At 43.2% G+C, this 27,651-nt stretch overlaps 1 protein-coding gene across 5 annotated transcripts in view; it reads left to right on the forward strand.

Annotated features, from left to right (window-relative positions):
• The first annotated feature begins 6,867 nt into the window (after positions 1-6,867).
• Positions 6,868-27,651, forward strand: part of LOC107383427 (ATP-dependent 6-phosphofructokinase, platelet type) — a 39,041-nt gene continuing 18,257 nt past the window's right edge. For 3 of the 5 annotated variants that reach the window (XM_054743454.2, XM_015956031.3, XM_015956033.3), the window contains exons 1-10: positions 6,868-7,104; positions 17,563-17,636; positions 19,318-19,395; positions 20,608-20,797; positions 20,876-21,041; positions 21,123-21,167; positions 21,613-21,721; positions 26,584-26,679; positions 27,345-27,437; positions 27,524-27,649. In XM_054743454.2, the coding sequence (XP_054599429.1) occupies positions 6,993-7,104; positions 17,563-17,636; positions 19,318-19,395; positions 20,608-20,797; positions 20,876-21,041; positions 21,123-21,167; positions 21,613-21,721; positions 26,584-26,679; positions 27,345-27,437; positions 27,524-27,649 (1,089 nt within the window). In that variant the 5' untranslated portion in view covers positions 6,868-6,992. Of the gene's footprint in view, positions 7,105-17,562; positions 17,637-19,317; positions 19,396-20,607; positions 20,798-20,875; positions 21,042-21,122; positions 21,168-21,612; positions 21,722-26,205; positions 26,302-26,583; positions 26,680-27,344; positions 27,438-27,523; positions 27,650-27,651 lie in introns of all 5 variants that reach the window. The other 2 variants (XM_015956032.3, XM_015956034.3) reach the window with 1 other exon arrangement.

Below are 27,651 nucleotides of genomic sequence, written 5' to 3' on the forward strand. Positions count from 1 at the left end.
TGTCTTTGTCAAAGAAGTATGGTGGACTGGCCCTTTGACTGACATCCGTAGTGGTGAGGATGGCCTTGTTCGACATGAGCAGCACCACGCCTGGAAAAGAGACGAGAGCAGATGAATGCAGCGGGGGGAGTGGCTAAAAGCCGGCGTTTAAGTCGGACAGATCTTCCTACATGTAGCTTGCGGGTGACAACGGTTGAAGATATCGTGTTAGCGTTCATAATAGTGTAAAACTCTGGTGCCTGTTAGCAACTGAAACACATCCTCACATGCTTGTGAATATCACATATGAAGACATGACTGTAATAATAAGTAAAGGTTGGCAGCTGTAGAGTTTTCGTGTGCTCATAGGAAACGTGACAAAAGAAATAATCACATTTCTCTTTGTGGTCTATGTTTGTCATCATCAATGTAACGTGGTTTACGGAATACATATGACCAACTAACATTTCTCATTCTACCGCTGGATGTTTGGATCAGAATGGGAACCAATCAGATCTTAGATCAGGTGAGAGCCAGGCGTTTCCCGTCTTCAAAATCTGTGGCCGCCTTGATCTCACGAGGTTATCGTTGCCTACGTAGGCATGACATCAGAGCAAGTCTGCGTTGTCATGATCAAATATAACGGCTATGCACTGCGCGCCGATCACCAGTGATCTAATTCACGCAGAACTGGCTCATCTCGAACACGGACCGTTTCACATTGTTTGTTGTCCAATGGAGACAGCTTGAGGGGCGACCGTATATCCCATCATCACACTGATGTGATAATTATTTTATTGCCATTTTGGCCTTTTAGTAATTAGTTTTAACCTTTTTAATCAAGTTTTATTGAATGTGTCACATTGTGGCGAGCGGGGCCAGGAGCTAGGGATACACACGGCTCTAGTGCAACGCTAGGCCGGAACCAATCTATGTGTTCCTCCTAGACTGGGGAGGAGCAAGTGTTTCTGTTCTTACTGTAACAACAACAACTCCACCTTCATACCCAAGGACAAAAATTAAGGACACATAGGTCCACTCTTATGAAAAATGAGCTTGAGACTGGGTTCCCAAATTACATAAATTTATTAACAGAAATATAAATAAAACTTGACACATCAGTGTGTGTGAATGGGTGAATGATACACTGTAGTGTAAAGCACTTTGAACTCCTTACTCTGAGAGGCGCTATACAAGTGCGGGTCATTTATCATTTATCCCACCCCAAGATCTCTAAGGGGCGTGGCCATGTAAGGTGGCTTGCCAGGCTGATTTTTACTTAGACTTGACAAATAGTGCAAAAATAAATCTAACTTCATAACTTTTAAACTGGGACGTCAGCAACTGAATTCCTGTGGAGCAGCGTCTGAAGTCGATGTGGAGATGTTTACAAAAAACTAATTCCTAAATGTTTTCAGTTCTATTCACTACAGTTAAGTTATAAGTTTATTCAGAAATAATGGTTCACATTTATTCACAGAGGACAAGACGATAAACTACTGAAAAGTTTTAATAGTTAGTCTGCTCCAGTCTCTCTGATCTTCTCCCCTCATTAGTTGATTGGACTCACCTGGCCCCTGTTTACCTGCCCATGTGTTGTCCTTGTGTATTTACGCGCACACACACACACACACACACACACACACACACACACTGAGCAGCTGAGCTGGCTCTATCTAACTGAAATAGCAGTTGTACCAGCCACCAGGCCCAGCTGACACACCACGCTCAGGCTTTAGCTTCTACTTCGGCCAACGGGCCTGACCCGGCGCAGGCTCCTCTGTGCCAGCCACCAGGCCTGGCCTCAAGGCTCCAGACTTGGCACCAGCAATTTCGCCTGACACAGGATCGGGTTTCTGAAATGCACCACCAGGCCAGGCCCAGGCTACAGCCTCAACACCTGATCCTGGTTCAGCTGCCACGCCCGGCCCAGGCAGGTTCCGGCCTCCAGCACCGGCCACCAGGCCTGGTCCAGGATCCATCCTTCGACGTCAGTCTCCAGGGCTGGCTTACAGGCAACAAGCTGCCAAGCCTGGTCCAAACTTAAGAACCAGCCACAAAGCCTGGCCAACAAGCTAACACTGTACATTTAGGCCCAGGTTTCATTATCAGCTACTAAGGTATGACTCAAGGAACCATCATCCATCTGAGGCCAGAAACTGGAGCTCTTTTGAAGCTCTTTTACAATCATGGTGACCAAGGAGGTAAAGAAGGATATGAGGAACTGAAAGCTGCCATGAACATGATGGGTGAGCAGCTGGGGACAATATCGAAACAGCAGTGTACCGTTATGGGTCTGGTAAATGAAATTAAGGCACTTCAAAAAATAAATGAGGAGCAGCAAAGCAGAATGAACTTTCTGGAGACCAGGGTTTCAGACTTGGAGCATTACACCCGAATGAATGAAGTGGTAATCTCTGGGCTATCACTGAAATCATCATTCCCCAGGCCTTGAAAGGGGAACAGAGGGAAGGAGGGAATACTGAGCTGGACAATACGGCTGAGGCCCAAGCTGTGGGATAGCTACAAAGTAAGAACATCCAGATAGACAGAAATAGTACTGAAGCTTGTCATACAATACAATCTACGAATCAGAAGGTTGGACGAGTGATTATTCTGCGCTTCTACGATGGCTTCTACAACAGGAAGAAGAAAACTGATTTACTCAGACAAGGCAAGAATCTGAAAGGGACACAGGTTTATATGAATTAACACCTTTCAAAAATGAATGCAGACTTGGCAAGGAAGGCGAAGTATTTAAAAGAACAAGGGAAGATTCAGGCTACATGGACTTCCAATTGCAGGGTTTATGTCAAGATGAATGGTAGGCCAGAGGAAGCTAAAGTCCTATGCATTCGGAGTATGGAGGATCTGGAAAAGCTAAGCTAAGTTTCATATTGTTGTGTATTTGTGCTGCATAAGTAGTTTCTAACGTATGGCTATTAAAAATGTACAGTGGGTAGTTCAGGGATGAAGGAACTAAAATTTGTTCATTTGAACATTTGTAGTTTGAAAAATAAGATTACTGAGTTAAGTTCCATCTTGTCTGGAACAGCTATCCATATAATGGCGGTAACAGAAACACATTTGGAGGAGGCTGTAGAGGATTCGACTGCAGCCATAAAAGGGTATAATTTGTATAGGTTTGACAGAAACAAATATGGTGGGGGGTACTGCATTTTACATCCAGAGTGAGATTCCGGTTAGAATGAGAAATGCCAGGTGCCCCGTGCGCGGGAAAACAGGTAACAAAACTGTTCTGTGTTTTAAAAAAGAACTACAGCATGGAATTAGAATGAGAAATGATCTTGGCATGTCTGGCATTGAAGGATTGTGGATTCAGGTACACATTCCACATCACAACCCCATACTGGCATGCTGTTGTTACAGACCACCGAGTTCAAATACTGAATATTTAAATAATGTATGCACAATGTTTCAAAAGGCCTCGGATATGAATAGTGAGCTGTTTATACTTGGAGATATGAACATTGATTGGTTTTCTGATAATTGCTCTATGAAGAACATTCTGGTGGATACAGCTGCTGTCTGTAACCTTGTTCAGGTAGTAAATTTGCAAACTAGAATTAAAATCAATCAGGACAGGTTAACAACATCAACATGTATGGATCACATTTACACAAACTATTGAAAAATGTTTTAATATCACATCGGTACCAGTTGGTTTCAGGGATCACAATATTATTGCCCTGGTAAATAAAACAAAAATTCCAAAAGTTGGGCCAAAGGCATTTTGGAGGAGAATGTAGAAATCTTTCTCTGAGGGCAACTTTATTAGTGATGTGGAGAATATTCACTGGGGTGAGGTACTGCAACGTACAAATGCAGTTAGCTCTAGATAACTTTTTTGTAAAATTTTTCAGCAATTTGTGATAAACATGCTCCAATAAGGAGAGGATCTGTGAGACTTAAAATATCACCCTGGTGTCAGGAGCGATCGGCTGAGCTGGAGTGAGGCTTTGAGACCCAGGCGCGGAGAGACTGGTGTTTGGTGTCGAAACTGTTTACAGTGTGGGAAGTTCTCTTCCTGGATGGTTTTCAGAGTTGGCAAATTAGGCTTAGTTGTCTTAGAATGGGTTGGCGTCTATCATGAGATGATGACTGAGTGCCGGCTCAGCTGTGACAGGTCCTTAAATAGGCTCAGCGGGATGACGTCACCGGGAAGCGTCGGTGACAGGGATGCTGGGACTTGGAATGCAGTGCCAGCCAGGCCCACAGAGGAGGTTAAGAGGAGGAGTTCATGACACCTGGTTAGATATTGAATTAAAACAGAGTATGAAAATCAGAGATGGAAAAAAAAGGTGGCTGTAGTTTCAGGCAGGCCTGAAGACTGGGAAGCTTATAGGACACTAAGGAATATGGTAACAAGGTTAAATAGGCAAAAGAAAAAACATTATTATCAGAATACATTTCAGCAGTATGGTAACAATGGCAAACAATTATGGAGAACCATAAATGAACTTATGGGTAGAAGCAAAACAAGAAATACAGCATCATTCATTGAAGTGGACGGGACATTTATAACTAAACCGTTTGAAATTGCAAGCTATTTTAATGATTCCTACTTAGGCAAGGTGAGAGCAATTAGGGATGAGATGCCTGTTGCGTGTAAACAACTATCAGAAACGATAATTAAGAATAAAATAATGCATGACAAAGAATGCCAGTTTTTGTTTAAACATGTAGAGGAAGGTAAAATGGAAAAGTTGCTAATAAATATAAATTGTGACAAACCTTGTGGAATTGATAACATGGATGGAAGGCTTTTAAAGATTGTAGCAAAATTGTTAGCCAAACCTCTATGTCACGTTTTTCATTTATGCTTTGATGAGTGTCTCTATCCTGATAGATGGAAGATCTCAAAAGTTATGCCTCTGTCTAAAAATACTAAAGAACCACTAACAGGGCAAAATAGCAGGCCGATCAGTATCTTACCAGTTCTGGGAAAATTGATGGAGGGAGTGATGTTTAAACAGATTCAACATTATTTTAGTGTGAATGGCATTTACTCTGATGTTCAACATGCTTACAGAGAAGGATTTTCTACCAGTACGGCACTGACTACTCTTACTGATGAATGGTTGGGACAGATTGATAGGAAGCTGCTGGTGGGAGTAGTGCTTCTGGATTTTAGTGCTGCTTTTGATATTGTGGATCACGGCATTTGACTTTTGAAACTATCAGCACATGGTTTTAACAAGACTGCTATCAATTTTATGACAGTAGAACATGACTAATAGAAAAAAATGTGTTATATTTAATGGTAGTCTGTCAAACACTGGCACTCTTTTGTGTGGGATTGCCCAAGGGAGTTGCTTGGGTCCTTTATTATACAGTATATTTGTAAATGATATGTCTTTTGCTTGCAGTGAAGCGCACAACTGTATATGCGGATGATACGACCATATCTTTTTCAGCTTCAAGTATAGTTCAGGTCAATATTATGCTTCAACAGGAGTTAAAGTCTATCTCTGAGTGGGTAGAGGGCAATAAGCTAAAACTGAATGTATTAAAAACCAAGTGTATGCTATTAGGCTCTAGGAATTTAGTAAGAAAAACCACCAGTTAGACATCTATTTACGGGGACAACAAATTGAACAAGCAAAAGAGACCAAACTACTGGGCATAACATTGGATCAATCACTGTCATGGACCACACATATTGATAATATTGTAAAGAGAATGAGTGGAGCATTTATGTAATTAGGAGCAATTCTCATTATATGTTACTGGAGACCTGAAAACTTGTTGCACAGTCTCTGTTTTTGTGTCATCTGGATTACTGTTCAGTTGTTTGGTCCAGTGCAGCTAAGGCCCTGTCCCCACGTAGCCAGGTAAAAAAAAAATGGCTACGTGGGGACTAGGCCTAAGACAGACCTTGACAAACTTCAGAGAGCTCAGAACAGAGCTGCGAGGTTGGTTCTTGGTTGCCCGTTTAAAACTAATATCCACTGGATGCATTTTAATCTGTCATGGATGAGTGTAAATGACAGACTAGCCTGCAGCCTGGTTGTGTCGTTACACAAAATCTGGGTTTTACATAAACCTTTTAGCTTGTTTACAAAGTTGTTACCAACCTGTGAGCGGCACGGTTTTAACACAAGGAATGCCTCTGATTTTAGCTTTACTCTTCCATTGCCAAGAACCAATGCACTTAAAAGAACAGTCATTTACAGAGCAGTCACATGCTGGAATTTCCTGCCTCCTCAACTAAACAATAAATGTTCATGATGCGTTTAAAGTGAATCTCAAGAAATTTGTAAAACATAAGCTAATATCAGACAACAGTTACAGCTATTTCAATTAGATTAATAGATTTTAGATTTATAGACTTCAATTAGATTTATAGAATTAACACCCTGACATTAAGACTTTGTTATTTTTATCGTTTTATTGATTCATTGATCCATTTTTAAATTGACTTTTTAGTCTTTTTTTATGATTTTGTTTTACGAGGTTGACTATAGGAGATTCTTGTGTTTTTCTTACATTGTATATGAAATATTGTACTTTTAATCCTACACGTCTATGTGATATTGTATATGTTTTCTTTGTTTTTGTTTCTTTCATCAAGTGGACGTCACCCCAGGAAGAATAGTTTTCACTATTGTGAAGACTAATGGGGATCCTTAAATAAACAAATACACACACAGACACACACACACACACACACACACACACACACACACACACACACACACACACACACACACACACACACACTGTGTTTTTGTCTTTTGTTTTGTCTTGATTTGGTATTCAGAACCCACCGGGCCACCGTACAAACTACGACGATCTTCGAAGAAGAGGAAGAGGCGCGTGTTATGAGTGTGCGCGTGTGTATGAGGAGGAGGGGGCGGTAACCACTGCACTCCTCCTCCCGAGCCTCCCTGCCTCCTCCGGTCACTGCCATCCACTCTGCTCTCCGCTGCAGGTGAACTTACCGAAGACTTGTTAAAGTTTACCGGGAGGTTCTTAGACACGGAGCAGAGATGACCGGAACCATGACGGGACCGAGGCGGCAGGACACCCGCAAGTTCGTGGAGAACCTGTCCGGTGCCGGTAAATCCATCGCGGTTCTGACCAGCGGCGGAGATGCTCAAGGTAACGCGTTGTTCCGTTTGGAGCGCTCGGTTCTGCAGCCGGAGAAGCCGGGACTCAGCGGGAGGGCGGAACAGAATAGGAATAGGACAGCAACCAGTTTTTTCAGGACATCGTATTCTGCGCACTTTTAGAGCACATTTATTAGTTAATTAGGAAAATGCGCCAAAACAAATGTTGTGTCCGGAAATGGATTCATGGGGTTAATCATCTCTAATAATTGCGCATTCCTGAGGAGACGGGAACAAGGTGCGGCTCTTTTCTCGCCGCATTAGCGGGATGGGGAGGGAGAAGTGTCTTAATCCGAGTGGGTCCATGTCTCTAGACAAGTGTCCCCCCCTGCCCTGTCGGTGATAGCCGCTGTCTCCAGCCTGTCAGCGGTGTTACGCAACAGCTCCCGCGCTGCTGCACATTCCGCCCGGATGCTGCGGCAAAACACGGCAGTGAAGTTGTTATTCTGTTCTCAGGAGCATCATCAAGTGAGAGCTGCAGGTGCGTGCGCCCCACCGTGCCACAGACCACCTCACCGGTGTTGTAATCACTTATTTAATGACATGTTTCATGTTTATCAACCAGAAAACCCACCAGTGCGCAGAGTCCTTACAAAAGTCACAGGGCGACTGCATTTGTTCATCAGATGAGAGATGAACCCGCTCAGGCCTCCTGTCTGGCACTAAAGGGGCTTTTTAACACAGAACTGTTGCGTCACCCCGGCTGAGTCACGACTCGTCATCTCACCCAACTGCCTACTTCCGATTTAACCCTTCAAAATAAAGCTGCGTTCCTCCACTTTAGCCTACGTGAGCTTTTGCTTTGAAGAAACCTGGGTTTGATTTCTTGTCACCTTCACTGACTTCCTCTTTTCCCTGTCACTGAAGGTCAAGCAAATAAGGAGAGTGTTTAGGGAAACAGTCCGAAGAACATACGCATTTAGGGAATAAATCTCATGAAATCATGAGCCAGATGGTCAAAATAAAGCTTTATTTGGTGAAAATCAACATTGTTTTCAGTATTTAACTAAACATCATTAATAACCTATTTAGTGGTGATTTATAGATAATCAATGCCTTAATGGCATCCCTGTATTGTGTATGTGTTACGCATGAAACATGTGAATGCATGGATTTAATCACCGGGCTCTTCACAGGCAGAGAACATGTTGTACTTTTGCATCCAGGATGCACATGCACCTCTGACGCCTCAGCTATTGTTGGTCCGGGCTGTCACCCAACACCGTGGGCCTATAGGTTGTTTTTGGAGTGCTCTTTCTCAGTGTCAGAGCCTCTGCTGTACATCACAGCTGGCCTTTGTTGTAGCACGCTTCCTCCTGGTGGCAGCTGCATCAGATGTAATTATAACTGTGTGAAAGTGATGCAGTCAGACTCATCAGGCTCTTCCTGGAGGTTCCTCACCATCAACCAGATTTATCTGCTTAATAACCTTCTGGTGTATTCCATAAGTTCTTCTCGTGTCGCCGCTTCTGCCTCCTCCAACTTCCATTTGACCTTATTTTCTGATTTACATGTTCAGAGAAATGATGCACAAATGAGAAGGGAATTCTGTAAAAGACCAGAGCTGCTCTGGAGGGATCTTCTCACTTTTAATTTTTTTAAAGCTAAAATGTTAAAATTCAAACACAAATGAGCTTAAAGCATTTTTGTGCCTCTTAAAGTTATAACATAAATTATTATAAATATGTTGTGGAGAAAATATTTATTCTCTTATATTTGTCTAAAAAAAATCCAATTATCAGACTGAAAGCAGCCGTTGGACCATCCCACTTTAATTTATTATGTCATCATTTAACAAGCTCCTCCTTGAACCGTCACCTTATCGTGGTGGAGGAGTTTGAGTGCCCTAATGATCCTAGGAGCTATGTTGTCTGGGACACTTAGTGCCCCTGGTAGGGTCTCCCATGACAAATTGGTCTTAGGTGAAGGGTGAGACAAAGAACGGTTCGAAGGATCTTTCATGGTGGTGAAAACGAAGAGTCGGAGTACCCGGCCCGGAGGGTTACCGGGGTCCCACCCTGGAGCCAGGCCTGGGGTTGGGGCCCGTGAGCGAGCGCCTGGTGGCCGGGCTTTCGCCCATGGGGCCCGGCCGGGCCCAGCCCGAACCGGATACATGGGCTCGTCCAACTGTGGACCCACCACCCGCAGGAGGAACATGAAGGGTCCGGTGCAATGTGAATCGGGTGGCAGACCAAGGCGGGAGCCTTGGCGGTCCAATCCCCGGACAAGGAAACTAGTTTTTGGGACATGGAACGTCACCTCGCTGGCGGGGAAGGAGCCGGAGCTTGTGGCAGAGGTTGAGCGGTACCGGCTAGATATAGTCGGACTCACCTCGACACATTGCATTGGCTCTGGAACCCGAGACCTGGAGAGGGTTTGGACACTCTACTTTGCTGGAGTTGCTCCGGGTGAGAGGCGGAGGGCTGGGGTTGGCTTTTTGTTAGCCCCGAGACTCTCTGCCTGTGTGTTGGGGTTTACCCCGGGGGACAAGAGGGTAGCTTCCTTGCGCCTTCGGGTCGGGGAACGGGTCCTGACTGTTGTTTGTGCTTATGGGCCAAATATCAGTTCAGAGTACCCACCCTTTTTGGAGTCCCTGGGACGAGTGCTAGATAGTGCTCCATCAGGGGACTCCATTGTCCTGCTGGGGGACTTCAATGCTCACGTGGGCAATGACAGCTTGACCTGGAGGGGTGTGATTGGGAGGAACGGCCCACCTGATCAGAACTCGAGCGGTGTTTTGTTATTGGACTTCTGTGCAAGCCGCAGTTTGGCCATAACGAACACCATGTTCGAACATAAGGATGCCCACCGGTACACTTGGTACCAGGGCAGCCTAGGTCACAGGTCGATGATAGATTTTGTAGTCGTATCATCTGACCTGCGACCGTATGTTTTGGACACCCGAGTGAAGAGAGGGGCGGAGCTGTCAACTGATCACCACCTGGTGGTGAGTTGGATCAGATGGCAAGGGAACATGCCGCGTAGACCTGGCAGACCCAAACGCATAGTGAGGGTCTGCTGGGAACGCCTGGCAGAAGAACCTGTCAAGACGGTCTTCAACTCCCACCTCCGGCAGAGCTTTGACCACGTCCCGAGAGCAGTGGGGGACATTGAGTCCGAGTGGGCCTTGTTCCACTCTGCGATTGTCGAGGCGGCTGTTGCTAGCTGTGGTCGTAAGGTGGCCGGTGCCAGTCGTGGTGGCAACCCCCGTACCCGCTGGTGGACACCAGAGGTTCGGGGAGCCGTCAGGCTGAAGAAGGAGGCCTACAGGGCGTGGCTGGTCTGTGGGTCTCCGGAGGCAGCAGACAGGTACCGGATAGCCAAGCGGGGTGCAGCAGTGGCAGTTGCCGAGGCAAAATCTCGGGCGTGGGAGGAGTTTGGTGAGGCCATGGAGAAAGACTATCGATCGGCTCCAAAGAGGTTCTGGCAAACTGTCCGGCGCCTCAGGAGAGGAAGGCAGCAACTCGCTCACACTGTTTACAGTGGGGATGGGGAGCTGCTGACGTCAACTGAGGCTATAGTCGGACGGTGGAAGGAATACTTTGAGGAGCTCCTCAATCCCACCAATGCGCATTCCGAGGAGGAACCAGAGCTGGGAGGCCTGGGGATGGACTGTCCGATCTCGGGGGCAGAAGTTGCTGAGGTAGTCAAACAACTACACAGCGGCGGAGCCCCGGGGGCGGATGAGGTTCGTCCTGGGTATCTTAAGGCTATGGATGTTGTAGGGCTGTCATGGTTGACACGTCTCTACAACATTGCGTGGTCATCGGGGGCAGTTCCTAGGGAGTGGCAGACCGGGGTGGTGGTCCCCATCTTTAAGAAGGGTGACCTGAGGGTGTGTTCCAACTATAGGGGGATCACACTCCTCAGCCTCCCTGGAAAGGTCTACTCCAAGGTACTGGAGAGGAGGGTCCGATCGATAGTTGAATCTCAGATAGAGGAGGAGCAATGTGGTTTTCGTCCTGGCCGTGGAACTGTGGACCAGCTCTATACCCTTGCAAGGGTGATGGAGGGGGCATGGGAGTTTGCCCAACCAATCCACATGTGCTTTGTGGATTTGGAGAAGGCTTATGACCGTGTCCCCAGGGGCACCCTGTGGGGGACGCTCCAGGAGTATGGGGTGGGTGGCTTTCTGTTAAGGGCCATTCAGTCCCTTTACCAGAGGAGCGTGAGTTTGGTCCGCATAGCCGGTAGTAAGTCGGACCTGTTCCCAGTGAGGGTTGGACTCCGCCAGGGCTGCCCTTTGTCACCGGTTCTGTTCATCACTTTTATGGACAGAATTTCTAGACGCAGCCGTGGTGTGGAGTGTGTCGAGTTTGGTGGCAGGAGAATCTCGTCTCTGCTTTTTGCGGATGATGTGGTCCTCCTAGCTTCATCCAGCTCTGACCTTCAGCTCTTGCTGGGTAGGTTCGCGGCCGAATGTGAAGCGGCTGGGATGAGGATCAGCACCTCCAAATCTGAGACCATGGTTCTCGACCGGAAAAGGGTGGCTTGCCACCTCCGGGTCGGGGGAGAGGTCCTACCTCAAGTGGAGGAGTTTAAGTATCTCGGGGTCTTGTTCACGAGTGAGGGTAGGAGGGATCGGGAGATCGACAGGCGGATTGGTTCGGCGTCTGCAGTGATGCGGACGCTGACCCGATCTGTCGTGGGGAAGAGGGAGCTGAGCCAGAAAGCCAGGCTCTCGATTTACCGGTCGATCTACGTCCCAATCCTCACCTATGGTCATGAGCTTTGGGTAATGACCGAAAGAACGAGATCGCGGATACAAGCGGCCGAAATGAGTTTCCTCCGTAGGGTGGCCGGGCTCAGCCTTAGAGATAGGGTGAGGAGCTCGGACATTCGGGAGGGACTCGGAGTAGAACCGCTGCTCCTCCGGATCGAAAGGAGCCAGTTGAGGTGGTTTGGGCATCTGGTCAGGATGCCTCCTGGACGCCTCCCTGGGGAGGTGTTTCGGGCATGTCCTGCCGGCAGAAGGCCCCCGGGTCGACCCAGGACACGTTGGAGAAGTTACATCTCCAATCTGGTCCGGGAACGCCTTGGGGTCCTGCCGGAGGAGCTGGTGGACAAGGCCGGGGAGAGGACGGCCTGGAGCTCCCTAGTTGGGATGCTGCCCCCGCGACCCGGACCCGGATAAGCGGAGGAAGACGAGAGACGAGATCATTTAACAATAAAACAAATAAAACTAGCCTCACCATCCTCCAACAGGGGGCAGACACGTAGTGGACTGATATGGCAGATTTCTGATGAAGGTACTAATCTTGATGCACCATCTGGTTGCTTTAAGGCCAGAAGTGGTTTGATGGCAGTCTCAGTGTGACCTTCTGCATGACCTTAGCATGCTCTCCCCATGCTAAGAGAGTTCTCCAGTTTCTTCCCACAGTACAGACGCATGCACCTTAGGTTAGGACTCTGAAGTTGTCCCCAGTGTGTGGCTGGTTGTTTGTCTCCATGTGTCTCTTTAATGGACCTGTCCATGGTGTCCCCTGCCTGGTGACTGCTGGAGTTCAACACCAGCTCCCAGAGACCATGGTGAGGAAAAGTGGTTTAGATGAGCGAGTGAGAGACAAAAGCTAAAACCAGGAGGAATGAAACAGATCATTGTGCACCTCTGCTTCTTCACCAAGATTAAAAATTAGAAGAATAAAAATCCAAAAGCAGCAGAACAAACATTTTCACCTTGTCACTAAATGCATGTCTAAATGCTGTGGTGCAAAAATCCCACGACTGAAAAGCTCCAGGTGGTGGACAACAACCGGATGGGGTTAAAGGTGGTGGTGGCTACATCCGTTAGCTCGACTCCCACCTCCACGTTAGCTTTCGGTTAGCCAGGGTTAGCATCAGGTTAGCTTGTAGCTAGTTCGACCGGGTGTCGTTAGTTGATCCCAGCCTTACAGCCCCACCCTCAGCTCCTCCTCTCTTCCCTTTTATGGAATTGTCTGGGCTTGACGGAACCTGTGACACGGTCAAAATGGCGGTGGTGGCCACCTCCCATTTCCCCTCAAAAACTTGTTATTGGAGCCTATGGAAATGAATTATCCAGTATATATGTCGATGGGTGGAACTCAGAGCTTCCCTGATGGGTTGAGTCCTCTGACCCGGCTCCTGATAAACACGACTCACTGTAAACCACCACGTTGCTCATCACCATCTGTTCAAATCACAGATTCATTCCTTGTACTGATTCCTCTAGAAGTCATTAAGGTTGTGTGGTCCCAACACACTTTCACATGTTTGCTTTGGTCCCTGACACCAATCAGCTCACTCCAGTTCCCATAGCAACACCACAGCTAGCTGAACCAGGTGTTGATTCTCTTTTCCTGTCGGCGGATCAGGACATCATGGCTGCTGCCTTCATCTTAGAGGGTTAGGGTTAGATTATTTAATTAGAATTGAAGCATTCAGGGAAACAGCTGAACAATAGAGTTTATAAACAATAATGCTAATATTTCAACTGATGGATCATTTCCTGTGTTTTAACTCGTTAACTTACTCTCCAAGAAAAAACAAGTCCCATAAGGATTATGTAATATGAATAATGTTATTAAGGTAATAATGTTTAACTTTCTATTTGAAAATCCCCGTAATTGTTTATTTTTTAGTTAAGTTTAGTTCTTACTTAAAGGGGCATTATGGAAGTTTGACAGCCAAAACATGGATATAAATAATACATTTCTTCTTCATACATTCTCCTGCAATGCCCTGGTCCTGTAGAATGAGCCCTGGCATTTTTACTGTGATTGCCTGTTTTTCTGTAAAATCACAGAAAAAGAGAGCTGCTCGGGTCGAGCAGGCTGCTTCATGCGCGTTCACACTCAGACATAGCCCGTAGCATTTGCTATCCGTAGCTTTAGCAGCAGAGAGAGAGGCAGTGCCAACTCAGTGACTTTGTCGCTGTTCCTAACGCCTAGTGATGAACCTAGCTACATTTCTGAGGACCCTTAGCTACTTTCTGTAGAACTTTCTTCTAGATATTTCCTGCAAATTAGCAACAAAATAGCTATTTTCGATTCGAACCGTTCTTTGGTTTGACGTTGTTTCAGCTGTCATCAACGATATAAAAGTTACAGATAATGTGAATGTTCCTAGAGTGTAGCTCACCTTGTAAGATGTCTGACTGCCATGCAGAAGACCTGGGTTTGATTCTCGATGGGAACATAGTTCATTTAGAGTTTCTTTTTTACATTAATGGTATATTTTTTTTACAGTAAGATGCCCACATTTTTATTTGAGACTCGCCGAACGGCATTGAATTCACAGATAAAAAAGATGTGGGTTCAACTTTCATTTTGGAACAATTTTTCAAGCAAGGGAAGGGAATGATCTGAGCATGCAAGAGGACTGACCCATCATAAACCTTTGTCGGCTGTGCTGAAGAGAAAGGTACAGAACCAAATTATTTAATTAATTAGCTGCGTGTTCTTCTGTCCTCTGTCCTCCGGGCCACACACACACACAAACACACACACACACACACACACACACACACACACACACACACACACACACACACACACACACACACACACACACGGGACTATCTCAGCTGTTATTTTCGTTAAGGAGTGTGCACGTACAGCATGCGCGCCTCGTGCACGAGCCTACTATTGAAACTGCTGATACGCTTTTGGCCTGAGGGGGCAATCGCGAGCATAAAAATTCAAAAGTCCGTAAAGTCCCTTTAAATAAAAACATAGACTCAAATGAACTGTAGCAAGCAGCTGACCTGGTTAAAGTGATGATCCTGCTAAAAAACTAGATTTAAAATAAAATAAAATAATTATATAAATAAAAAAAGATAAAATTAATAATAACACCTACAGCTGATGTATTGTTGGAAACAACCTGATTAAAAATGGCTGCAGCAGCTAATCAGCCCAATTAAACACTAATGATGAGTTTGACAGATTGGGCTCAGATGTGGTCGTAGCTGGAAGTCATGTCCAACAAACACGCTGAGCGCTAACAGATCCTGCAGGATTCTGCACAATAACATGACATCAAACCACCATAAGTCCAACTATTCCCAAAACAAGGTGAGTTTGAAACTCTGCAGGTGTTGTGAGTATCATATACTAAAGCAGCGACAAATTCAGGTTTTATCTGAATTGGTTAAGAAGAGCCAACCGGGAAGGAAAAAACACAAAAACAAGAGCTTCCAGGCACAGATGTTATCGCATTCCTCATAGCAGGAAATAGATGAAGAATAGTTTATGTAGGAATGTGGAGACAAGTCCGACCGGTGTTTGCTCTTATATGGAAATGTGCACAAATCCACTTATTGTGTCAGAGTTTCCAGGATTCAGAAATTCTGAAAAGGTTTATTTTGTTAGTGTGGATGTGCCGAGGACAGCCAGATCTCATTATACCGGATCTTTTACCTTCTGGGATGCTTTTGAGACTCAGAGGAAAACGTTGTAATGACTGTCCATAATATGGATTTTTTAAAATGAGGAGTGGCAATTGTTTAAAATGACTGAAAGCTGAGAGAAAATACTGTTTTTTACTCATTCCAGATAAAAAAAAATGCTGTTTTAAGGACGTAAAAAGAAACTTATGTTGGCACCATCTTGATTTATTTGCTTCTATGTTGTTCCCTATCAGGTTTCAGCTAAATAAAATAAAATAAAATTAAATTAAATAAATACAATTTTATTTTATTTTATTGTATTTTAATTTAATTTAATTTAATTGTACCGAAGATCCTTGGATGAAAAAAAGAAAATGAATTGTCGTATTTTAAAAGGGTTTATGTTATTTTTACCTTCATTTCCACCTCTGTGCATTTTTTTCTATTTCCTACAATGTCAACAGAACCTTTCTCAACTTGAACTTTTCTTAAAAACATTTAAAAAATCCTAATAAATAAGATTGTTTCTGAATCAAGTAGCTAATCTTGTACATGAAGCTGTTTAGGGTCAGGGCTCCCGAGCGCAGCTACTGCTGCAGCTCCCCGCTCCCCACAGGGATGGGTCAGGTGCAGAGACGAGTTTCACCATGTGTGATGACTAACGGGACCTCACCTTTAAACTCATGTATGGATTTATTTTTTCTCCATCAGTGATTGAAGGTAAACAGTAGAAATGCTGATCTTTAGCTCTGGCCTTGCTTTTTTCCATCAAGTCCCTGAACGAGTCCTTGTGACCACGTCGGAGGAGAGTATAAAGCTTGATGCTTTGTGCACGCTGCAGGGTCGGAGAAGGGAATGGGCTGTGGGAGGTGGCGTGAGTCCTGCTGGCTGTGAGGAGCAGCTTTTTCCTGCTGTGCTCCAAACACACACACACACTGCCAAAAACAGGTGTCATACCCAATTTTTACAATAATCACGACTAACACGGCTCTCCAGATTCATGCTCTGATCGCTACATATCCTGAAGAGATTAGGCTGAACTTTTAGATGAAACAGTTTCACAGTTGTCTCCTCTGAACTTCCCCAATGAGAGAAATGTGTCAAACCCAGAAAGCAACCAATCAGAAGCTGAGCAGAGATGGAAAAGTTAACAAAAACAGACACGTCTGGCAGAAACAGGTGAGAAACAACTAGGTGTGGCAGGATGAACAGGAAGTAAGAATATGTCAGATTTATTTCTACATCGCTACAATAGAAAGGATCAACACATGTTCTAATAGAACGATCACATCGGTGGGATTTCCTAGAGTTCAGGTCATGAAGTGTGTGAGGCCAAAGCCGACGAGGACCAGAGGGATTACCCCCATCAGCACCACAGGAAACCGTCTCAGATTTACATGTGAACCTTTAATCTCAGCTGTAAAACATAACAACCACTTTCTGGAGTTCTGAAGTTCTTGTTGAATGTTTCTTATTTGCTCTGTTCTGCTGAATCAGATCTTTCCATCAGTGGATCAGCAGATCTACCAGAACAGCCTCTTTTCCTCTGAAACAGAAGCTGCGTAACGCCAGACTCAGATTTAAAGTGCTCTGACCAACTGTTGTGTTTTTGGCGCAGCGTCCTCAGCATCACTCTTCCTGGTTTCCTCCTCTCAGCTTCTCTCTTCATTTGGACCACTTTAATCTTCACGTCGTCTTTTCTGCCTGTGTGTCGCCACTCCCCCGTTCAGGCTGCTATTTTCATCTTTCTGAGAGAGTAAATGGGGTCGACCCCAGAGATCCAACACAAGTTAATCCTCAACGCACGATCACACACCACCTTGTTACGGAGTTTGTGGCTCCGGTCTAGTAAACATGGAAAAATCAGGAGCAATTCAAGCATGTTTTATGCTGTTTGAAGCATTTTGTTCCATTTGGTGTTAAATAGAGACGCGTTTTTCAGATTAAGGATCGGCGTGGTGTAAAATGACCCATCAGGTGTTGTTTTGGGCAAAACAAACAACATGGTTCACTAGTCAGCCTGAAACTGAGATTCTGTAAGGAAGATCTGATCCATAATCCTTACAAAAGTATTCAGATTACCTCTGATCTTTCTGTTTCCAGGAATGAATGGAGCGGTCCGGGCTGTGGTCCGGATGGGGATCTACGTGGGAGCAAAGGTCTACTTCATCCACGAGGTGAGACGGGACTCGGGGTTTAGGAGAGTCTGCAGCTTCTCTAGTAGATTAAATCAATTTTTCATTAAGATGAAGGAGGACTTCAGAGCCCAGAGCAGCATTTTCCAGCCCGAGCTTTTCCTTTCATTAGTTAAAATGAACAAATCCGACCATTTCCCACATTTTGTGCATTTAAATAATCATCGCGGTCACTCATCTTGGTGTTGTTATACACGCAGTTTAATGAAGATGTGCAAATGCTAACAGGTGAAGGGCAAATACCGCAGCAGTATGGAGGCAGCTATAAATGGATCCTGACCTTTGCTGATAGTTAACCACCACATATTTTGTTACAGTGACCCATTAAAGAAATAAATATAAATGTTCAGAAGTTTTTAAAACTAAAAATAATTGTAGAATTTTGTCTTTGTTGCACTAAAGTTTTTGTTTAATGGCTCAATTATGTCTTTAGATTTAGAAAAAGTGCTTTTTTACTATTTAACTTTTAAGACTTTTATTTAGATCACTAGAAACTCAGCGTTTATGTCACATTTCCTTTAGCTTTGACGTCTTTTTCACCACAGAGAGATTTAACCCTTCATAAGTCTCGTTGTCCCCTGCTGGTTGTTGGACAGCTGTGGTTCTGCTGCTGGAGGGTCGCCACCGTCCGGGGTTCGGGATTCCCTTCCCATCGAAGATTTCTCAATTCAGACAGAAAATACGGAGAAACGAGTAGCGAGAGAAGCTGGTTTACAGATCAAACACCAACCTCCGTCCTCTGGGCCGTTAGGGTCTCTGTTGTCCTGGTCCACGTGTCAAATGTCACAAAGACATTCCTGAAGGTGTGGATCGATATGAAGCTGTTTGGGGATCAGATTCAGAACGGCGTTAAGCGTCAGAGACCTGACATGCGGAGCTATCGCTCCTTGAGCAGCTGTTTGTCTAAAGATCAGAACTCCTCATTGTTCTAAACCTTCTTCGTGTTTTCAGTGTTTGGAGAAAATTTGTCCCAACTTTTTCCCTGAATCACCGTGTTGTAAATAAAGGCTAAAATGTGCATGAATCACAACAAATCCAGGTGAACTGTTATCCCAACAGGAATTCATCAGCATGCATTAAACCGGAACTAATCACTGAAGTCAAAGCATCAACATTTCCTCCTTTTCTGTAGCCAACATAAGAGCAGGAACAAGAGCAGGTAGGTCTGATCTGGTCCCAGTCTGGTTCTAATTATATTATCGGAGGCAGGATCCATCCTTCACCACCACAGAACTGTGGATAACCACCACTCAGAGCAATGGAGCTTCCCTTCTGGGCAGAATGTCTTCTCTTCATTCAGTTCAGCAGGTTTTCTGGCTTTGATTATGATTTTAAATGCAGTTCGTGTCCCACAGCCTCCAGGTTCTGTCTCTTTAAGGGCCAACAGCTCTGATTGGCCAGCTTATACGCTTCTTCTGTGCGGGACACAAGCACATCTGACCACTATGATTTCATGAGAATGTTATCTAAAAGGAAAAAGTCTGAACAACAAATCAGCTGTTTATGAGCGTTTATCAGCAGAATAACCTTTGTAACTTAGACCATCGAAACAAAAGTGTAATCTGTAATGTTGCTTTTAACAAACATATTTGTGTGTTAAGTAAAGCTAATTTATTTGGTGTTTGGATGTTTTTATGCTTATGTGTCTTGTTTTTCCTCTCAGGGGTACCAGGGGATGGTGGACGGTGGGGATAACATCAAAGAGGCAACGTGGGAAAGCGTCTCCAGCATGCTGCAAGTGGTGAGCCCAAACCCTCATGCTTATGCTTCAGGTCACATACACACTCCATGTTTCCCTCTGCCCGCTGGAAACAATGACGCTGTTTTGTGCCGAAAGTGGCGACACAAACAAAGTTTGCATTAATGAAGCCGAGTTTTTGTTGATGCTCTAATTATCACTCAGAGTTTGGTGCAATCAGCAGAGGAGTCTCCTCTGCAGGTCGGTGAACACAGCAACTGCACTTTAGATGTTTGAATGAACTTAGTCTCATTGGTGTTAGCAGACCTTTATGTTTATGTTGGTTGTCTGATTTAGAGACATCCAGCTGAGGGAGAAATAAAAAGTTACACAAAAAGGGAAAGGACCCTTTCTGCTCTCTTTAGCTGCTCTGCTGGTGGAGTTTTGGTTTGATTAAGTTTAGGGTTCCTGCTGATCAGGATGCCTGGGACCCCGTGAGCTAATGCGGATCGGTGCCCCTTGTTCTGCTTGAAAAGACCTTCCCGTGAACACAAGGATGTCTCAGCTTCAGCTCTTAGTCATGGCCTCTTCACACGTCCTCCTGCTGGTAGCTTAAACACCAGGGAGGGATGAGCGAGAAGTCCAACCATACGGAAAGCAGCCCCTAAATGGAGGAGGAGATGCCTCTGAACACGATTTAATAAAATGAAAGCAAAGTAACACATGAATCAGACACACCGTATCGACTAACCCGAGATTAAACATTAATCAGGAAGTTCCAGCAGCTACGCCTGCAGTTTAGTAATGACCTTCGACCTCCAGGGGACTGAAACAGCAGAAAAAGACATTTATTACTAATCTCAGTTTTTAAAGCAAATATTGTGAAAAGGTTTCCTCTGAAAATAAACATAATTTAATAAAATAATCATAAGAAATGAGCCCTTTTTCTATGTGAGATGATGCTGTCTCAGTTCACTGGATTCACCGGGAGCATCTCAGTCTTATTTCTGAAACGTTGGGTTGTTACTGCATCCATGTCTGGCTGGTTGGGTTTGTTCTTCTGCCATGGGCTCAGATCTGGGTTATGGCTAACACCATCAGCATTAGTGCACCTGCTTCATACACCTCCGTTTTACAAGGTTTGGATCAAAGCCTGATGATGTTCCCCTGCAACAAAACTTTTAGCTAAAGAAACTGCTGTTTAACTTGGTTAATAAATAACTGAGGTGTAGAAGACACAGCTTTGATTTCACCAGCATTGCTTTATGTCTTCAGGGTGGCACAGTCATCGGCAGTGCCCGCTGTAAAGAGTTTCGGACTCACGAGGGACGTTTGAAAGCTGCTCACAATCTGGTGCAGCGTGGCATCACCAATCTGTGCGTGATCGGAGGAGACGGCAGCTTGACTGGAGCCAACCTGTTTAAGGAGGAATGGAGTGGCCTGCTGAACGAGCTCCTCGAGCAAGGTGATTACACGCTGTAGACAGTGCCCTTTAACACGCTAACTTTACAGATGCCATAGACAATCTTGCTTTGTTGTTCAGGTCTCATAGACGAAGAGGCAGTCCGTCGTAACTCCGTGCTTCACATTGTCGGCATGGTCGGCTCCATTGACAACGACTTTTGCGGCACTGACATGACTATCGGCACTGACTCTGCCCTCCATCGCATCATCGAGGTGGTGGATGCCATCATGACCACTGCTCAGAGGTACACATTAAAACTCATTGCTACAAATACACACTAAAATCTTCAAGCCTCGTGGTTTAGACGTTTTTTTGCTTCTTCCAGCCACCAGAGGACGTTTGTGTTGGAGGTCATGGGCAGGCACTGCGGGTGAATTAAAAGCACCAAAACACTGAACATAAGCTGAACATTATATATTACTCACAAATATCACAAATCAATGCTTTCATTGTTTTCAAAATTTTCTATTTGTTTCCAGTCATCTTTGTTAAAAGTTAAAGTTAAGTTAAAGTCCCATCAATTGTCACACACACTGATGTGTGTGTGAAATTTGTTCTCCGCATTTGACCCATCCCCTGGGGGAGCGGTGAGCTGCAGACACAGCCACGCTCGGGAACCATGTGGTGGTTTAACCCCCCAATCCAACCCCTTAATGCTGAGTGTCAAGCAGGGAGGCATTGGGTCCCATTTTTTCAAAGTCTTTGGTATGACCCGACCAGGACCTTTGCTACTCTATCATAAAGTACTTATACATACTACTTGAGTAAAATCTAGTAATCTGAGCTTTAATGTGTGTATCTCTGTGTGTGTTCAGATACCTGGCCCTCGTCAGCGCCCTGGCTTGTGGAGCAGACTGGGTTTTTTTCCCAGAGATGCCTCCTGAAGATGGCTGGGAAGACAATATGTGTCAGAAACTGTCAGAGGTAAGTCTGCTTGTTTAGGTTTAAACTCATTTTGAGTCAGAAACATGTGTAAGTAATCGCAAAAAGTTGCACACGCAGTTTCCACTGCTGCTGCTGTTTAGCTAGTTTAGAGAAAGTGAGTTAAGTTAACCTCTATAGCACTTATCATGTAAAGAAATCTCCAAAAGTGCTTCACAAGGACCAATAAAAACAAAACATATAACAGTGAGCCTCAAATGACAAATATGTAGGTTCAATATATAACGAATAAATTAAATACCTTTGTAAATTGTTTAAAGGTGCAATGTGTAAGAATAAAGTAAGATGACATCATGTGGTCAAATTTGGTTACTGCTGTCACTCTCTCACTCCTGTTTTGTGAGTTTCATGGCTGTTGCCAGTTAGCCAGATCAGCACCAGAAGATTCTAGATTAGAAGCGAAGACCACTCATGCACAGTAAGTTGATAAGTAGATAAATACATTGTCATAGCTGGTGCTAGTACTCTTGGGTGTTTTACTGTGGGTAGCAGAGTAAAACTACACTTATTATGGTAATATGCCTCCAGTATAGAGAAAATGTTATTTTTACCGTCATGTTGTTATCTAGTTTTTAATAGTTGTGAACAACTAGCCTTTAGTCTTCTTTACCCGATATTAGAGTAAAACTAAAAGATGCCGTGTCTTCTTACAGAAACAAGAAATAACTTTTGGGTCGCTTCAGTCACCGGCTTTAATTCTACATTTCTGCAGCTTTTTGCCAGCACCGGTGGCCTTTTTACAAATGCCGGCACTGCAGCATTAGCTCACAGGAGGCATAGCAACCCACACTCACTAATGGAAAAGTTACTATGTCCCTCCTTCTTTAATTATGAAAGGAGAAAAAATTACAACCCCCCATAGCCAGCTAGGATCTAAATATTGTTTCAGTATAACCTTCCTTCCAACATGATTGAGACATTAGACCATTTTGGGATTATTTCCCTGTAGAAAGGGTACTTTATTCTCACACACTGCAACTTTGGTGTAATGAAAAAGATTCATCCAACATGTCTCTAATCATACTTACTGTCAAAATACCGAAAAGGGTATTTCAACGGTTCTACTGGAACTCAACTTTAAAAATGTGTTAATTTCAAAGGATAATCTGCAAACCTAATGCATTTTTCAGTGCCTTGCACATCAGCAGTCTTGTGATTCATAAATACTTTGCAAATTAAAAGAAAAGGTAGAAAAAATTTCTCAAAAACGTTACTTGCAACTAGTTGGGTCAGAGACGTAGATCTAAAATTAATGACTCTGATGGGACTTGACACACTACTTTTCTATTACATCTTGGTTTTCTACTAGAAGTCCCATGCCCTATCCATTGCACCACAGAGCCACTTTATGCATGTCTGGGTAGGTTTTACTTGTGATGAATGAAAATATTTTTATTCACATCAAATGTATTCATACATTTGTTTTCAATGTTAGTACATAAAAATGACCTTTTCAAATTGTTTAATCTAATTTGAAGGTTTCAAATTTCATGTCTCAAACACAGTTATTGGCAAGTACTTTGCAAAGTACAAGGAAAGGCAGAAAGAAAGTTCTCAAAAAACCTTACATGCAACTTATCATGTTTGAGACGTAGAATAAATGACTCTGGTGGGACTTGAACACACAGCCTTTGAATTGCAAATTGGTTCTCAACTAGAAGTCCAATGCGCTATCCATTGCACCACAGAGTCACTTTATGCAGAAAGGCTCATGCATGTCTGGGTAGGTTTAACTTATGATGTATGAAAAGATTTTCATTCACATCAAATGTATGCATACATTTGTTTTCAATGTTAGTACATAAAAAAATGACCTTTTCAAATTGTTTAATCTAATTTGGAAGTTTCAAATTTTATGTCTCGAAACATAGTTATTGTGAAGAGGTTCAAATGCCAAATTTCGTGGTTCTAACTTAAACAAATGAGTCCATTTTTAGTTATAATCTGAATACATATGGTGTTATTAGTTCCCTTGTACAAATCAAACGACTTGCCATTCACTATAACTTTGCTAAGTACATGGAAAGGCAGAAAGAATGTTCTCAAAATACCTTACATGCAACTAATCATGTCAGAGATGTAGAAAATTGACACTGGTGGGACTTGAACCGATCTCCTTTGAAATGGATCTTTATTCTAAACTAAGAGGCCAATGCCCTATCCTTTGCACCACAGAGACACTATTTGCATAAAGGCATCATATTTGGTTGGGTTTTACTTGTGATGAATGAAAAGATTTTTAATCACATCAAATTTATGCATACCTTTGTTTTAAATGTTAGTACATAAAAAAAAAATCATTTTCCAATTGTTTAACCTAATGCGAAGGTTTCAAATTTCATGTCTCCAAACACAGTTCTTGTCAAGAGATTCAAATGCCAAATTTATTGGTTTTAATTTAATAAAATTTGTTATTTTTATGTTACAATCTGCATACCTATGGTGTTATTAATTCCCTTGCACATCAACAGACTTGTCATTCACTATAGCTTTGCAAAGTGCAAGGAAAGGCAGAAAGAAAGTTCTCAAAAAACCTTACATGCAAGTAATCATGTTTCAGTTGTAGAATAAATTACTCTGGTGGGACTTGAATACACAACCTTTGATTTGCATTTTAATTCTCAACTAGAAGTCCAATGTGCTATCCGTTGCACCACAGATCCACTTTATGCAGCAAGGCTCGTGCATACTTGGGAAGAATTTACTTGTGATGAATGAAAAGATTTTTATTCACATCAAATGTATGCATACATTTGTTTTCAATGTTAGTACATAAAAAATGACCTTTTCAAATTGTTTAATCTAATTCGAAGGTTTCAAATTTCATGTCTCCAAACATAGTGATTGTCAAGAGATTCAAATGCCAAATTTAGTGGTTCTAAGTTAAAAAGACTTACTTTTAAGTTACAATCATAATAACTATGGTGTTATTAATTCCCTTGCACAAATCAACAGACTTGACATTCACTATAACTTTGCAAAGTACATGGAAAGGCAGAAAGACAGTTCTCAAAAAACTTTACACGCAACCAATATTGGCAAAGATGTAGAATAAATGATTCTGGTGGGACTTGTACCCACAACCTTTGAATTGCATCTTGCTCATGAACTAGTAGTCCAATGCGCTATCCATTGCAACACAGAATCACTTTATGTAAATAAATGTAATGCATATCTGGGTAGGTTTTACTTGTGATGAATGAAAAGAATGTCATTCACTTTAACTGTATGCATACATTTGTTTTCTTTGTTAATACACAATAAGAATTACCTTTTCAAATTGCTTAATCTAATGAGAAGGTTTCAAATTTCATGTCTGCAAACATCGTTACTGTCAACAGATTCAAATGCAAATTGAGTGGTTCTAACTTACAAAAATGAGTTACTTTTAAGTTACAATCTGCATACCTAAGGTGTTCTTAATTCCATTGCACATCACATCCCGCCCTCACCACACCCACTTACTGCCATAAATAGTCAATGCAAAGTGCCTTGTGGATCTTATGCATATACATTAGCCGGCTGTTGCAGCGCTCCGCCAATGACATGGTGACTACAGATCAAGGCAGTGCAATTTCACAGAAGCAGACATTGAGGTACTTGTGGGTGAGGTGGAGAAATGAAAGGAAGTGCTTTTGCAAAACAAATAAGAGAAAATCCACGGAGTGGCACAGCGTTGCTGAAGCCGTCAATTTTGTGAATTCATCAGAGATCTGTGGCGGACATTAAAAAACGGTCCAATCAGGATTCGATCCCCAGACTTCTGGATGAAAGCCACGCACGCTAACCAGTCACCCAAACAGGGATCTCCCTTGTCCAAGTAGCCAGGGCGCATGATCAATCGGGTCACAGTGACAGGACACACACTGTCACAGACGCATGACATTCTGTCTCAATCTGTCCCCCTGCTGATATTCTGCATTCCGTATTCTGCGCTTCAGGCTGTGTGTGTGTGTGTGTGCGCCATCGACATATATACTGGACAATTCATTTCCATATGCTCCAATAACACGTTTTTGAGGGGATTTTCATGGTTAAACAGTACATGTTAAAATCTAAGCTCAGCTCGGCAGTGACCTCAAATACATAAATATAATTTTACTTACCAAAAAAAGATGAAGTGGAGACTCCTTGGACGTTCTATTAGTGCAATTAATGCCACAGCAAGTCATTTTGTACAACAATTGCACAAATAATATCCATGAGGGGTTATTTCATGCTAATTTCTCTTAATGTGACAATAAGAGACTTTTTGAAATTGTAGAATCGAAAAATTCCTTTTATTCTAACACTGACACAAAGCAGATGGGTGGCTTTTAGTCACATTTGGAGTTTTGATAAAGTAGAGACCCACATGGCAGCACAAAGGGAAACAGGAAGTGAGTGTAACATAATGTGTCTCCTTTAACTAAGGACATTGATTGCATTCCAGCAGATCTCACATGAATGTGTTTACTGTTGTCCAGAATCGATCTCGGGGTTCCAGGTTGAACATTATCATAGTTGCTGAAGGGGCCATTGACAGTCAAGGACAACACATTTCCTCTGATTTTGTGAAGAATGTGAGTAAATGCAGAATGTAGACTGACAGAGGGGAACTGGAAGCTGGACCAACTGGTGGAAGTTAGTGTCTAATGTGGCCTCTAGCAAGTTACAGAGGAATCAGTCTGCTGTTGTGATATTTGAATGTTTCATTGATGTTGGAAATAAAATAAAAAAACAAAAATCCAACATGTGCAACCATCATTATTCTGAGATCATCCCCCATGGTTCAGTCCAGCTTTTGGCAGTGCAAAGCCTTTTCTGTCATGTTTTTAAATGCTTGTGCTTTTATATTCCTCTAGAACCGCGCTGATAAGAAAAGGCTGAACATTATTATTGTAGCCGAGGGCGCCATTGATTGCCGCAACAAGGCAATAACCCCTGATTATATCAAAGATGTAAGTATGGGGGAGAAACCTTCGCTGAACCTTCCTTCAGAAGCATGGAAACTTCCTCCTTTTCCTGGTGGGATGTTGGTTTCCTTCACATGGGAAATGGCCATTGCTTTTATTATAAAAGTATTTTTTTACATCACTCATTTAATTTTTCCCCTTCATCATTTATATTTCTTCTTTGTCACTCATCTACTTTCCAAAGTTCATTTCTGCTCCTGCAAGTTACTGTGCATGTGCATCATTTAGCATGCACCAACATGACAGGAGACGTTTTGCATGATTTCTCCTCTGTTATTTTTTAGTTCTTGACACTTGAATAGTTTGCTTATTTACTGTTGATTTAAAGTTATTTTGAACTATTACAAAGACCAATTTTATATGATTTTTGAACATTATCTGTGATATGTAAATATATATATAATCACATATATATATGTGTGTGTGTGTATATATATATATATATATATATATATATATATATATATATATATATATATATATATATATATATATATATATACACACACACACATATATATATATATATACACACACACACACATATATATATATATATATATATATGTGTGTGTGTGTGTGTGTAATAGCCATTAAGATTAATAATTTTAATAATTTTCACCAATACTTTTGGGTGTATCTGCATACAGCTGGTAGTGGGTCGCCTGGGTCTTGACACCCGGGTCACTATCTTGGGCCATGTGCAGAGAGGCGGTACACCATCTGCCTTTGACAGGATCCTGGTGAGTCACAACTGCTCCATCATAAAAGTTTTGAGATAATAGACTGGTCCCCAAGCATAAAATTCCCTCCATAAATAACTTTCCAGGCCAGTCGTATGGGCGTGGAGGCAGTGGTGGCGTTACTGGAGGCGTCTGCTGACACCCCGGCCTGTGTTGTGTCTCTAGTTGGAAACGAGGCTGTGCGACTGCCTCTTATGGAGTGTGTTCAGATTGT

This window comes from Nothobranchius furzeri, chromosome 11 (genome assembly GCF_043380555.1).
Source record: "Nothobranchius furzeri strain GRZ-AD chromosome 11, NfurGRZ-RIMD1, whole genome shotgun sequence".
NCBI classification, from domain to species: Eukaryota; Metazoa; Chordata; class Actinopteri; order Cyprinodontiformes; family Nothobranchiidae; genus Nothobranchius; species Nothobranchius furzeri.